Consider the following 12,483-nt stretch of genomic DNA (forward strand, 5'->3'; position numbering starts at 1 on the left):
AAATCTGAGTTTTGCCACTATGAAGTCCTGTGGCCTCTGGATAGACAAACTTTTGAGGCCTCAGTTTTCTCATTTATAAACTAGAGAGATTAAACTGATTCATAATTCATCACATTGGTGTATATCAGAATATCCTAAAGAGTTTGTTAAAATAGATTCCCAATCTCTACCCCAGACCTCCTGATTAGAATACAGGGTGAGGCCCAGCCTCATGTTTAATTTGGTTTCCAGGATTATCAGAGATACAGTAACGTTATAGTGATGCTGAGTTTCATGCTCTCTAAGACCATTCCTACTCTACTCTGTACTGTCATTCACCAGCCAGTTGTCAAGCTTGGTTTCAAGTCATGAAGCATTAGCATTCCCAACAAGCGGGCTTGGTCTTAGGATCTTACTTTGAGAATGCCTGGACTGGGTTTCCATGGCCAGAGTTTACAGTCAGGCAGTAGATTCTGTATAAGAGAGGTCCATTTTGTTTGAAATTTGTTGACAATATTTTTTAGTCAAAGTTTGACTTCCTGTGTTACCATTGATCTTAGTTTTGCCTTAGAATAAATAACCTCCTTCCATAGTTGAAAGAGACCCTAGAGTTTTCCATTCTGGATCCCTATGGAGGATTTCTGTCTATACACTCTGACTCATATGAGGTCAATTACATTCACCCTGCCTGAGCATTCTCAGCAATGGAGAACTTCCTTTGTGAAGCATGGTCGTGAGTTAATGATTAAGTCCTTATCTTTCTCTTTTCAGGAGGAAACAGCAGATCACATTATTTTTTTCAGGAATTATAACCTTATTCTGAGAAGTACACACCAGGACAGCAGATAGGTTATAGGGTCTCTGTTTAAGCTGGGACAACCAACTAGACTGAATGGGCTCTAGCCACCTTCAAAGTAAAGAGGGTTCGCACCAGATCTCTTGAGAAGAGAGGTCCTCCACCCCACATCTTGGTTCCCTTTGCCTTGTTTGTTTGCTCTGTTCAAATAACCTGGGCCTAGGCTGTGTGACTCATGCTTCTACCTACGTTCTTGACCTGTTGGAGGCCTGGTATGAGGCCTCTTGGGAGGTGATAGGAGGAGAATACTAAGACCATTGTTTGAGTCAGAAGTTCATCTCTGGTATTAGGGTACATAGGCAGCTGTAAACAGTCCGATGACAGAGGTGTCTAGAGGCTTCTGAGGAAAAAAGGTTGTTAATTTCTTGGTACACAGCTTTCCCAGCTTTTGTTCTAGGTTCTTCCCTGCCCCTTGAGCCCTCTTTCCTGGCATTTGATGAGTTCCTTCTGTCTGCACTGACAGGCTAAGCCATTGGGATTCATTTTGTTTTTCAGGCAATGTGTGTCTCTCAAACCTAGGGACCTGACACTTTCCCACCATGAGCTTTCAAGGACAGCCTAGCACTTCTTAATCCTCCTCCTTGATCTTTTCTTAAATTCCTGTAGCCTGAGGCTGTCCTATTCTGACCTCCATAAAAATCTGTTTCTTTACAAATGCTTCCTCTGCAGGTGGCCTCTGTCAGCCTCTTGCAGCTGGGCCAGGAGACTGACAAACTCAAAACCAGAAATCGTGAATCCATTTCTCTGCTCATGCGCTTGGTATGTATATTGTTTAAGTTGGTCTGGGAATGGAGAGGAAGTGCCAGCAGGAGATTCCTTTTTAGGGTCTTTGGGTCCCTGCCACGTCACCAACCAAAAATATTAACTAAGAATTTAAGTCTGCCTGGTTCCTCTGGATCTAACCTCATATTTTGATGAACATTTTAGACTTGTCTTGTGATCCCAGAGCAGAGCATTCAAGGGCTTCTAGGCAGATTGGGACTTCTCTCGCCCCTAGTTCATGGGTCCCTTGTCTTGCAGTGTTCCTGAGTCTGACCCAGAGGAGGGCAGCGATGTGTGTTTTGGGTGGCTATTCAGTATGCTTTTGGCTTTCTGTGACAACTTTCTACCAGTGTATTTCTTGTCTTCAAGGATACTATGAAGAGAATACTGGATAGTACAGGGACTTAAGGAGGTTTGGGCATGGGGCTCACAGGCAGGGAGTAAGGTTATAAGGTAGGGAGCTTACATGCTCTCTTGTTTCCTTGCTTTTCAAGCTGTGTGCTCGCCTCTGATTTGGCAGAAAGTTCCAGGAGCTCTCAGCTGACCTTTTAAAGTACTTCCTTACAACCCTATTTTTCTCTTCAGCATGTTTAGTCACTTTTTTCATCTGATAGTCGATTCTCCAGGCTGGGCAGGTGGGGCTCCTGGGGCTGCCTAGAGGTCTGCCCTTACACTCCTCTAACTCCTCCCTTGCCCTCCCCTGGCCTAGTGGGAGAGGATGTACCGTGACTCATAGCACACCCTCAAGTTATCTATGGTATTAGAGCTTCCCAGCCCACCCATATAACTCCTTTTCCAAGACCACCTACTGGGGTGTTCAGTGATGAACCTCTGCTACCCAAAGATAGATGGCTGCAGCTGAGATGTTCAGGTAGGAAAGTCCATGTGTATATAACTCCTCAAATGAGGTGAGAAGAGAAGGGGGACTGGACTAAAACTGAATTTCTCCTTAATTTTGTTAAGATACAGAACTCAGAATTCTGATAAGTCTAAGAGTTAAAAGTATTTTTATGCTTATTTGTGTGTGTATAGGTACGTGCCTGTGTGCGTATGTGCATGTGTGTATGTGTGCCCAGAGGACAACTTGCAAGAGTTCATTCTCTCATTCATCCCTCCTTGGGATCAACTCAGGTCTTCAGGCTTGGTGGCAAGTACCTTTACCAGCTGAGCTAGCTCTCTGGCCCTAGTCTAAGCATCCCTTTTTTAAATTATTCTTTTTTAAAAAAATATTATGTGTGCATTGGTATTTTGCCTGTATGTATGTCTGTGAGGGTGTCAGATCTTGGACTTACAGACAGTTGTAAGATGCCATGTGGGTTCTGGCAGTTGAACCCAGGTCCTCTGGAAGGATATTCAGCGCCCTTAATCACTAAGCCATCTCTCCAGTCCCACTCTAAGCATTCTTAATTCAAGCTTAGACTTTAATGAAATTACAAAGATATATATTAAAAGTATGACATAATAGACTTATTTATTTATTTATTTAGGGAGAGGCTCTCATGTGCCCTAGGCTGGCCTCCAACTCAATATATAACCAAGGATAACCTTGACTTTCTGGTTCTCCTCTATCTCTGGAGTGCTATTACTATAAGCATATATCACCATACCCAATTTATTTATATTTTTTTAGTCATGTGTATATGGGCCTAGAAATGTAGGCACAGGCATTCCTGGGACCAGCCCTCTCAGGCTCCCTTCTTTAAAGACTTAGCCTAGGCATATATCCAAAATATGCTCAAGTACACAACAAGGACATTTGCTCATCCATGTTTGTAGCTGCTTTATTTATAATAGCCAGAACCTGGAAACAACCCAGATGTCCCTCAACTGAGGAATGGATACAGAAATTGTGGTACATTTACACAATGGAATACTACTCAGCAATTAAAAACAAGGCAATCAAGAAATTTGCAGGCAAATGGTCTAGAAAGATCTAGAAAAGATCTAGAAAAGATCTAGAAAAGATCATCCTGAGTGAGGTATCCCAGAAACAGAAAGACACGCATGGTATATACTCATTTATAAGTGGATATTAGACATATACGATAAACATATTATAATCTGTATACCTAAAGAAGCTAAGCAAGAAAGAGGACCCTGGGTAAGATGATCAATCCTCATTCAGAAAGGCAATCAGGATGGACAAAGGAAGAGGGAGAAAACAGGGAACAGGACAGGAGCCTACCACAAAGGGCCTCTGAAAGACTCTAACCAGCAGGGTATCAAAGCAGATGCTGAGACCCATAGCCAAATTTTGGGCAGAGTGCAGGGAATATTATGAAAGAAGGGGGAGATAGAAATACCTGGAGGGGACTAGAGCTTCACAAGGAGAGCAACAGAACCAAAAAATCTGGGCACAGGGGTCTTTTCTGAGACTAATACTCCAAACAAGGACCATGCATAGAGATAACCTAGAACCCCTGCTCAGATGTAGCCCATGGCAGCTCAGTCTCCAAGTGGGTTTTCTAGTAAGGAGAACAGGAACTGTCTCTGACATGAACTCAGTGGCTGGCTCTTTGATCACCTCCCCCTGAGGGGGGAGCAGCCTTGCCAGGCCACAGAGGAAGACAATGCAGCCAGTCCTGATGAGACCTGATAGGCTAGGGTCAGATGGAAGGGGAGGAGGACCTCCCCTATCAGTGGACTTGGAGAGGAGCATGGGAGGAGATGAGGGAGGGAGGGTGGGATTGGGAGAGAATGAGGGAGGGACCTACAGCTGGGATACAAAGTGAATAACCTGTAATTAATATAAAAAAGAAAAAGAAAAAAATCTCAAAAAAATAAAAAAAAGGCTTAGGCCCTGAGTGGTATCTATGTCTCAGTCAGAAAAAGACCTACCTGTCTTTATTGTGATTGGAGAAGAATGAACCTGAGCTGTGTGCATGCATGTAGGGTGTGTGAGGTCTCCTGGAATGAGGTTGCTGGAAATACATTTGGAGCACTGCATTTGGAGCTCTCCGAACCCCTCCCTCCTTCCCTCCCTCCCTCCCTTCCTCCCTCTCTCCTTTCCTTCCTTCCTTCCTTCCTTCCTTCCTTCCTTCCTTCCTTCCTTCCTCTCTCTTTCTCTTTCTGAGACATTTTTACTGTGTTGCTCAGTATGACCTCCAACTCAGAATGCCCCTGCCTCCACTTCTGAGTGCTGGGATTATAGTTGTATGTCTTCATGCCCAGCCACAGCATGATACATTATCTGCACAGTGGGTAATGATCCTCATGATGGCTTGATTAGAATCAGGAGATATTTGAGAAAGTGCATTGTAGACATTAAGTGCTCATGGAGCACTATATGCTTGCTGCTCATTTTAGTTTCTGGATGACTTAAGCATGCCTCTATTTCTTCTGGGAGGTGGGAGGTGACTGTGTTATGAATTGCCTTTTGGCCCCATCTCCTCTGTTGTGATACTCACCTCCATGCCTGCTCCAAAAGGTGGGGAGATTCCTGCCCCGGCTAGCACTGGCAGGAGTAGAGCCAGGACCAGACACATTTTGCTGAAGTGAAGATTGGACAGACTAGCTGCTGCAAAGCAATTTAAATGCAAATGTTTCCACAGAGAAATTGGAGATGATTGGAAGGAAGGCACTGTGTTCCGAGTTAAAAGGCTATTTGTGTAATCCCACAATCTGGCCAGCACTTCTGTCCCTAGGGTCTTTGCATTCTTACTGTCCAGCCCAGGGTTGACAGCCTGTTCCTGGCATGGTTTTCCTGGGGAAAGAGATGGCACTTCAGAATCAAGAACTTTGATGTCAGAGCCACATTAGATCCTGGGCATTATTTGAGACTTAAAAGTTGATAGTAGAAAAATGGTGGAAGAACAGACTGAGATCCAAAATATATGGGACTTGGGACTAGAACCCAAACTCTGGGCCTCCACTTTAAGGCTGTTTCCAGTGCCACAGACTCCTGTTAGTCTCCTGGAGGGGAATAGGAAGTCATGGGCTAGTGGCTCCTTTTTGAAGCTGTCATTCATTTCTCTGCACCTGCTCCCATCTGCTGGCTGAGGGTTGGAAATTTCAGTAAGCAAGGAACTCTTGTTACTGGACTTTGGCTTGGGACTTCAGAGTTTTTGATGGGTTTTTGTTTGTTTGTTTTTAGACAAAGTTTTGCTATATAGCCCCGGCTAGCCTGATACTCAGCATATGGCCCATGCTGGCCTCAATCTCATGCTCTACCTCAGCCTTGAGGCAAGCAGAGTCACCACATCTGACTGGGGCTGTGGTTTTGACAGCGGATCTTCTTTCCTTTAGGCTGTGTTGCTGCTCTTTTGAGGCCATTGTGTGTACTTTGTGTGTTTGCAAATAGCAAAATCTTACCAGTGTAAAATTTGGAGGAATTTCGGCGAGAGGTAGAACACAGGACACTAGACATGATAGATTCTCTTCCCTTAGTATGTCTGCAGAACTTGAAATACTAGATATACTGAGGAGGGGCTACTGTGTGAATTGCCAGAGAACGAGGAGGGGGGTTCCTCTCTGGAGCATGGGCTTAGACTCATGATTTCTTTTTTCATTCTTTTTTAAAGATTTATTTATTTATTATTTATACAGCATTCTGCCTGCATACCAGAAGAGGCCACCAGATCTCACTATAGATGGTCAAGAGCCACCATGTGGTTGCTGGGAATTGAACTCAGGACTTTCAGAAGAACAACCAGTGTTCTTAATCTCTGAGCCATCTCTCCAGCCCGGGCTCATGATTTCTTAAGTGAAGAAGATACTAAGGAAATACATCCTGCCTCTCCCGCCCAGATGGAAACCTAGCTCAACCCTAGGTTGTGCTGCCGTTTTGGGCATATGGCCTCTCTGCCCATTATCACACCCTTACTTTTACCCTTAATTTTATCTAGGCATCCAGTCTATCTTCTGTTTAGCTATGGGGACTGCTAGAATTGCCGCAGCATGAAAGCCTCTAATTAAACTAATTAATCATGCTGTGTCCTTTATGTAGCATCCTATTGCTCCCCAGGTACTGTGCTGGGAGAGGGAGAAGCCTCTCCTCTTATACTGGGAGGAAGCCCAGAATAAGAGGACCCCTGTGGTTTTAGGTCCTTCCTCTTGGCTTGCAGTGGTGATTGTTTCTCTGGCTGTAAAGGTTTGAGATGAATGACCACTGTAATCCATCTTTACTCATGCCTGTGCTGTCCACATGTGATTTAGTATCCAGAACAGGAGAGAAGGAGCTGTCCTGACTCTAGAAAAATGGTTTGTTTGTTTTTCTTTTTCCTTGCCATTTGTTTCTGTGCCCTTCATATTGTACCTGGTAGTGGAGACAGGCCATTGAAATGGAGCTCAGGAGGCTTTTGGGAGCCAAATCAAGGGAGGGAGATGGGAAAGAGTGAACCAGAACTTTGAACTCTCAAAGCTGCAAAGGGCCTAGGACCTTTATGAGGAAAAAACATCACAGATGCCTTCTGGGAGTTCTCACCTTCTTGGCTATCTGTTTCAGGTGGTGGAGGAGTCACCCTTCCTGACTCTGGACATGTTGGAGTCCTGTTTTCCTTATGTCCTGCTACGCAATGCCTATCGGGAGGTTTCCCGGGCCTTCTACCTGAACCGTCTGCCATCCAGTTCCCACTGAAGGGCTTTTTGGAGGTGCCAAGAGCCATACCACAGTGAAAGCTGAAGCCATTTCTTCAAAAGGGGAGAAGAGTGGGAGGGTGCCCAAGGGAAAGACACGTCAGGTCCCGCAGCTGAAAGGCATATGGAGGAATATCCATGGCTGAGGGGTCATGGAGATGTTGGACAGGCTGGGCCCATGAAAAACAATTTATAGATAAAGGTGTGTGGAACCACATGTATAAATTCTTAACCATGAAAACAAACAAACAAAACAGTGAACTGTAAGCATCTTGTGTATCTTGTGGTGACTCCAGCTTGAGCTCTGACAGGCATGGGTCTCTCCGACCTTCATCACTATTCTAGGATAATGCTGTCGGGCAGAGATGATCAATCATCGTATTAAACCATAATGAGCTTATAATCCTCCCGCTGGAGCTGCTATTGTCTCCTGCACATTCATTAGGATGATTATCTCCTCTCTTCCTCTTCCAAATGTGTTCAGCAAACGTCCAGCCTGTTCTGCTGCAGCAGAGCAGCACAGGGACCCACTTCTCTTCCAAGGGCTCTTCTTCTACCCTTGCTTGACTGCCTTCCCCACTGGGGCAAGGAGAATGTGTCCTCCAGAAGGTTTATGCCAGCTTACTCTCCTGTCTGCTGTGGGTAAAGAGTGTATCTCCCCTGTTCTTACCTTGTCTGCTTTGGGTCATTGTGTCTCCATAATCCAGAACAGAGAGGGGCAATCCAGATCACCTGACGGGTTTTCCTTCCTACACCATTTGGGGGTACTCTACCTCCTAATGTGTAGGACTAACTTAACCCCAAATCCCCTTGTCATCCTGAGCACAGCTGTTGCTCCAGGAAAGGGCTTCTCTTGTAGATCTTAATTTTCACAAACCTCATTAGGGCCCAAGAGTAGGGATCCTTGAGGGAGTACAAGCTGTTTCAACTTAGTCCTTTTTCTGCAGTAATTAGAATTTCAAGTGTCACGGAGCCTGGGGCATTTAATATAGCACTAACTAGGTTTAGTAACTCCATGACAGAAAACAGTAGCTCCACCCTTCACTCACACAGTCATTGCCAGGGAGGGCTGGCATAGCAGATCATATGTGTCACAGGTCTAGAATAGTTGGAATGGGAAAATATAATTAGTCAGTTGATTAATTAGGATTATGTCTATACTTCCACTATGAAAAGAAAGTAATTGTTGGTTTTCAACAAAACCACCCGGCTTTCATTAAACCAATTTGATAGCTGTTTTGGGATTGTTTATGAATGTTTGCTTTTTTATTTCTTAGTCAATACTTCCTTCACTTGACACCCATAATCAACACACGTTTTGGTTAGTAAGAACTCCCTGCTCTTTAGGATAGATGCCACAGAGACACTTGCTTCATGCTTCTGTTCATTGTCCTTGCTTCTTATTTTTTATTATGTGGAAAGGGGTGATTCAGTGTCAGACAAACTGATAAGGAGAGAAAGGCTCTGACGAATGACACTTCCTTTCTTTTCTCTTGTTATGTAGTTCAGGTTAGCCTCAAATTCACAATTCTCCTGCAACAGCCTCCCAAATGGTGGGATTCTAGGTTTATATCATTGTACCCTGCTGACCCTATACTGTTGTATCTCCACTTTGTTCTTCTGCTTGAGGGATCATAAAGCTCCCCTTCCCCATCTGCATGGAGAATCATTTACAAAGAACCTCCCAGAGGATAGCTAGAGAGGTAGGCAATGGAGGTAGAATTAATGTTCTTTTGTTAATTAAAAAAAATGAGATACTTGCTCTACATGTACTTGTAAGAAATAATACAGAAAGATCCAGTTTACCCTCACACAGTGTCACAGTTCATAGTCACACCAGAATATGGGGTATTACTATAACTCACTGATCTAATTCAGGTGTTCCAGTTTTACTTACACTGGTTCTTCATATGTACATGCAGCCCTATCATGTGCAGGTTTATTCCTCTGTGACAGTCAAGGCACAGAGTAGCTAACTCTATTACCACACAGATTTTGTAACCACCTCCATTTCCTTTTTGCAACCTACCCACTCCCACATCAACAGATTTGTTTTCCAGTTCTAAAATTTTGCACTTTGACATAATCTCTCTTCATAGATGTGTAATTATCCCCACACATTTATCTACTACCTATAGTTTTTCAAATCATTTTTCTATACTTAGAACAATTTTGCAAAGTAGGCAGTGAAGGCTTCCATATTACAGGTCAGGAAACATCCAGCAACAATATATGACTTAATGAATCAGGTCATGTGATGGACTGGAATTGGAATCCAAGTCTGCTGCTTGGTGCTGGACTTTCTGCCTGACATACTGCCTCTATAGAACCCAGAAAACTGTAGAAGCAACGAAGAGGAGAGGTGAGGATGCAGCTACGTTTATCAGCAGGAACGAAAGGTGAATGACTAGAAGGGAAGGGTGCATGGAAAAACAGGAGGCACCAGCATTTCAGGTATTTGCTTTTCAGTGAGGAGGATCTCTGACCTCTTACAGCCCAGGACACCATCACCTATGGATTGTTGTCCTGAGACCCCTCAGTTTATTTAACTTAGGTCCCAAAAGAACTAAAGAGTGATTTTCAGGAGGGATGCTGACCCCAGTTACTCTGACTTGCAGGGAGAGTTGTTTCTAGCCTCAGTGTTTTTATTAGTGCAGCTTTTTTTTAAATTAAATCTCCACTAACTTCCTTGCAGTAGTGAGATGGAACTATTCCTCTCACCAGGCCTGGAGGGGGATGCTTGCTGAGGTGTTGTCTTTGGTTTGGGCGGCAGGGATGCTGCCTCTTCTGCTATGTTGTTCTATCCAGAAGGCAGGTAAAGACGGCAACCTCAAGGTGCAGCCTGAGGTCTGGCCAAGGAAAGTAGGGGTTCCCTCTGTCACTTTACAAGGAGGAAACAAATGTGGATTGAGATCCTGAAGCAAGGCTGGTCTAAGGCTAGACTAAGAAAGGACCAACTTTCTTAGTCTAAGACTCTACTGCCTGGATTAGTTAGTTAAATCTTCTCTCACAAAGTTAGACTTTTAGACAATGCTGCTGGCACATGGCTGAAATGTGCTCACGTTGTTGGGGGAAGAATGTTCTTTCAGCCCTCCTCCCCACAAGGTCTCTTGCTTCTCCCAAGTACCTGTCATCAAAGGAGGTGAAGATGAGTCCCCCTCAGCCCCCACACCTCAGTGAGTTGTCAAGTATTCTCCCTCCCACCTGAATAGGAAGCTGGAACTGCAGGTCAGGTTGCAGGTTGGGGAAGTCAGAAGTTAACTTGAGCTGAGTTTGCAGCATGGTAGAGACTGAAGAGCAGTCTTTTCTTTTGTCACTTTGGGAAGAGAGGATTGTGGGGCTGTCTTTTTAAATAGCATTCCTGTAGGAGGCAGATCACATCCATCCGTCACCTGCTGCCAAAGCATCACTTTTGGTCTTTATCAAACTGAGCTTGTTGGAAGGGATTGTGGGGCACCGTGTGTGAGGAGGCAGATTTTCCAAGGGGTAAGGGCAGGGCTGTTTAGCAGAAGCTGAACAGGAAGGAGGGCAATGAGGCTGGGCAGAAAGAGCCTAGGAAAGGTCTAGGAAGGGAGGAGAGGCAGAAAAGACAGAGAATCACTGCTTTTTTGCTAGAGGAATGGAGGTGAAGCTGAACACCAGAACTCGTGACTAAAGAACATGAAAGAAGGTTGGGAGACTCAGCTTTGACTTAGAGGGTAACTGTGGGACTGTATTATTTTTTCTGGGCACTTTTCTTATTAAATGGAAAGGGAGGTAGTTAGTTCTAGAAATCCCCCCCCCCCTTTTTTTAAGGGTTAGAAGTTGGCAGCTTAGGAATGCTGGGCATGCCATTGTATTGACAAGAAATGTTGAAAGTATGCCCTGGAACCCTTCCCCTTTCAACTCTTCTAGTTGAACAGTGTCTGTATCGGAAACACCTTAGTTCTAATGAAAATTTTGAGTTAAAGCTTTTTAACTCTAATCCTAATTCATAGTTAACTCTTCTGTAGTTTTTAGCCAATCCCCTTTTCAGTTGATAAAGGAGATGGTTTATAAATTTTGTAAACTGTATTGTGCAAAAGCGATAGGCTCTCAGATGCAGAGGTCTATTGGCTGTGACTGTTCCTCTGGAGAGGAGGATACAGGGATGTGTGCTGAAGTTAGATTGACAGAGGGCAAGGGCCCAAGATGATTGTCACTTTTGGCTCTATCTTCAGCTCTGCTTCAGCCTTCTGCCTTTGAACTACCTGGTGGTGGCTGCTTCTCAGATGCAGAAAGAAGCCCTGACCTGAGTTGGCAGTTCTTTTACAATAGGAGTCTAGCACTTCTCTTCTGTTCCTTTTTTCTTCTTTGACTGAGAAAAGAGGAGCCTACACTCTATAGTTTAGAATACATGTCTTCTCCCGATCACCCCTCCTTCCAAACTCCAGAATTCTTAAAATGAAAATTCTCATTCAGGAACCCTGAATCTCTTTCTATTTGCAGATTGCATGAGTTTCTACAGTGCCAAACAAAGTAGGTGTGCATTCAGAGAACAAAGAGATAGAACTGGTTCCCATGATGGGACACGGTTGGCTGGAAGAGGTTTTGCCCTGGCACACAGTCTTGAGTTCGAATTCCATCTGCTTGTTTCACAAAATGTTTATTCAGCAGAGAGGCTGTCCTGCACTGAGCCTTCAGCCCTTAAATTTCTTCCTCTGAAGGCAGAATAAAATGAAATGAGCTGGATAGGCTACAGGCCTGCAGGCCAAGCTAGCTATCAGGCTTTATTTCCTGGTTCTGTGTAGTTACTGGGTAGTTAAGGAAGGCATGGTGACTGCTTGCTCTGCAAAGCTTTAAAACAGGTAGAAATTCCCTCCGGGCGGGTTGCTGGAGGCACCATGAATAGGGCGACAGAGGCAGGTCTGGAAGACCCCGCTGTGGGAGCTGAGGCCAGCTGTGGGATGCAGCATCACTCAGACCCACCAGAACTTTTCATTTCAAAGACAGGAGTGCGTGTGGGATTTGGCCTAGTTAGGTTCTGAGGCTTGCGGCTTCACTCCATCCACGTCTGGGTGCCCCAGGGAGCGATAAGAACCACAGAGGACACGCGGGCAACTAGCCACGCGTGGAATCTTGGGACCACAAGTGCTCATCCACGGAAACTCCAAACACACCCAGGAGGAACCACCCCACCATCCACACGAAGTCCTGCGGGTCGCCCGCGCGCGCTGTCAACACGCACTACCCTCTCTCCCCGCCCCCCCGCGCGCAAGGTACACGCAGCAGCCACTCGTGCGGGGCGCTGGGGCGCGCGCTCGCCCTTGGGCGCTCCTGAGTGTGTGCACCCC

At 45.0% G+C, this 12,483-nt stretch overlaps 1 protein-coding gene across 4 annotated transcripts in view; it reads left to right on the top strand.

Moving 5' to 3' along the window:
- Positions 1-8,420, top strand: part of Nckap1l (NCK associated protein 1 like) — a 180,143-nt gene extending 171,723 nt beyond the window's left edge. For all 4 annotated transcript variants that reach the window (XM_055618248.1, XM_055618249.1, XM_055618250.1 and 1 more), the window contains 2 exons: positions 1,505-1,594; positions 7,041-8,420. In XM_055618248.1, coding sequence (XP_055474223.1) covers positions 1,505-1,594; positions 7,041-7,172 — 222 coding nt within the window. In that variant the 3' untranslated portion in view covers positions 7,173-8,420. The remainder of the gene's footprint in view (positions 1-1,504; positions 1,595-7,040) is intronic.
- The last annotated feature ends 4,063 nt before the right edge of the window (positions 8,421-12,483 follow it).

Source organism: Psammomys obesus, unplaced genomic scaffold (genome assembly GCF_907164565.1).
Source record: "Psammomys obesus unplaced genomic scaffold, mPsaObe1.curated_primary_1811, whole genome shotgun sequence".
Taxonomy (NCBI): domain Eukaryota; kingdom Metazoa; phylum Chordata; class Mammalia; order Rodentia; family Muridae; genus Psammomys; species Psammomys obesus.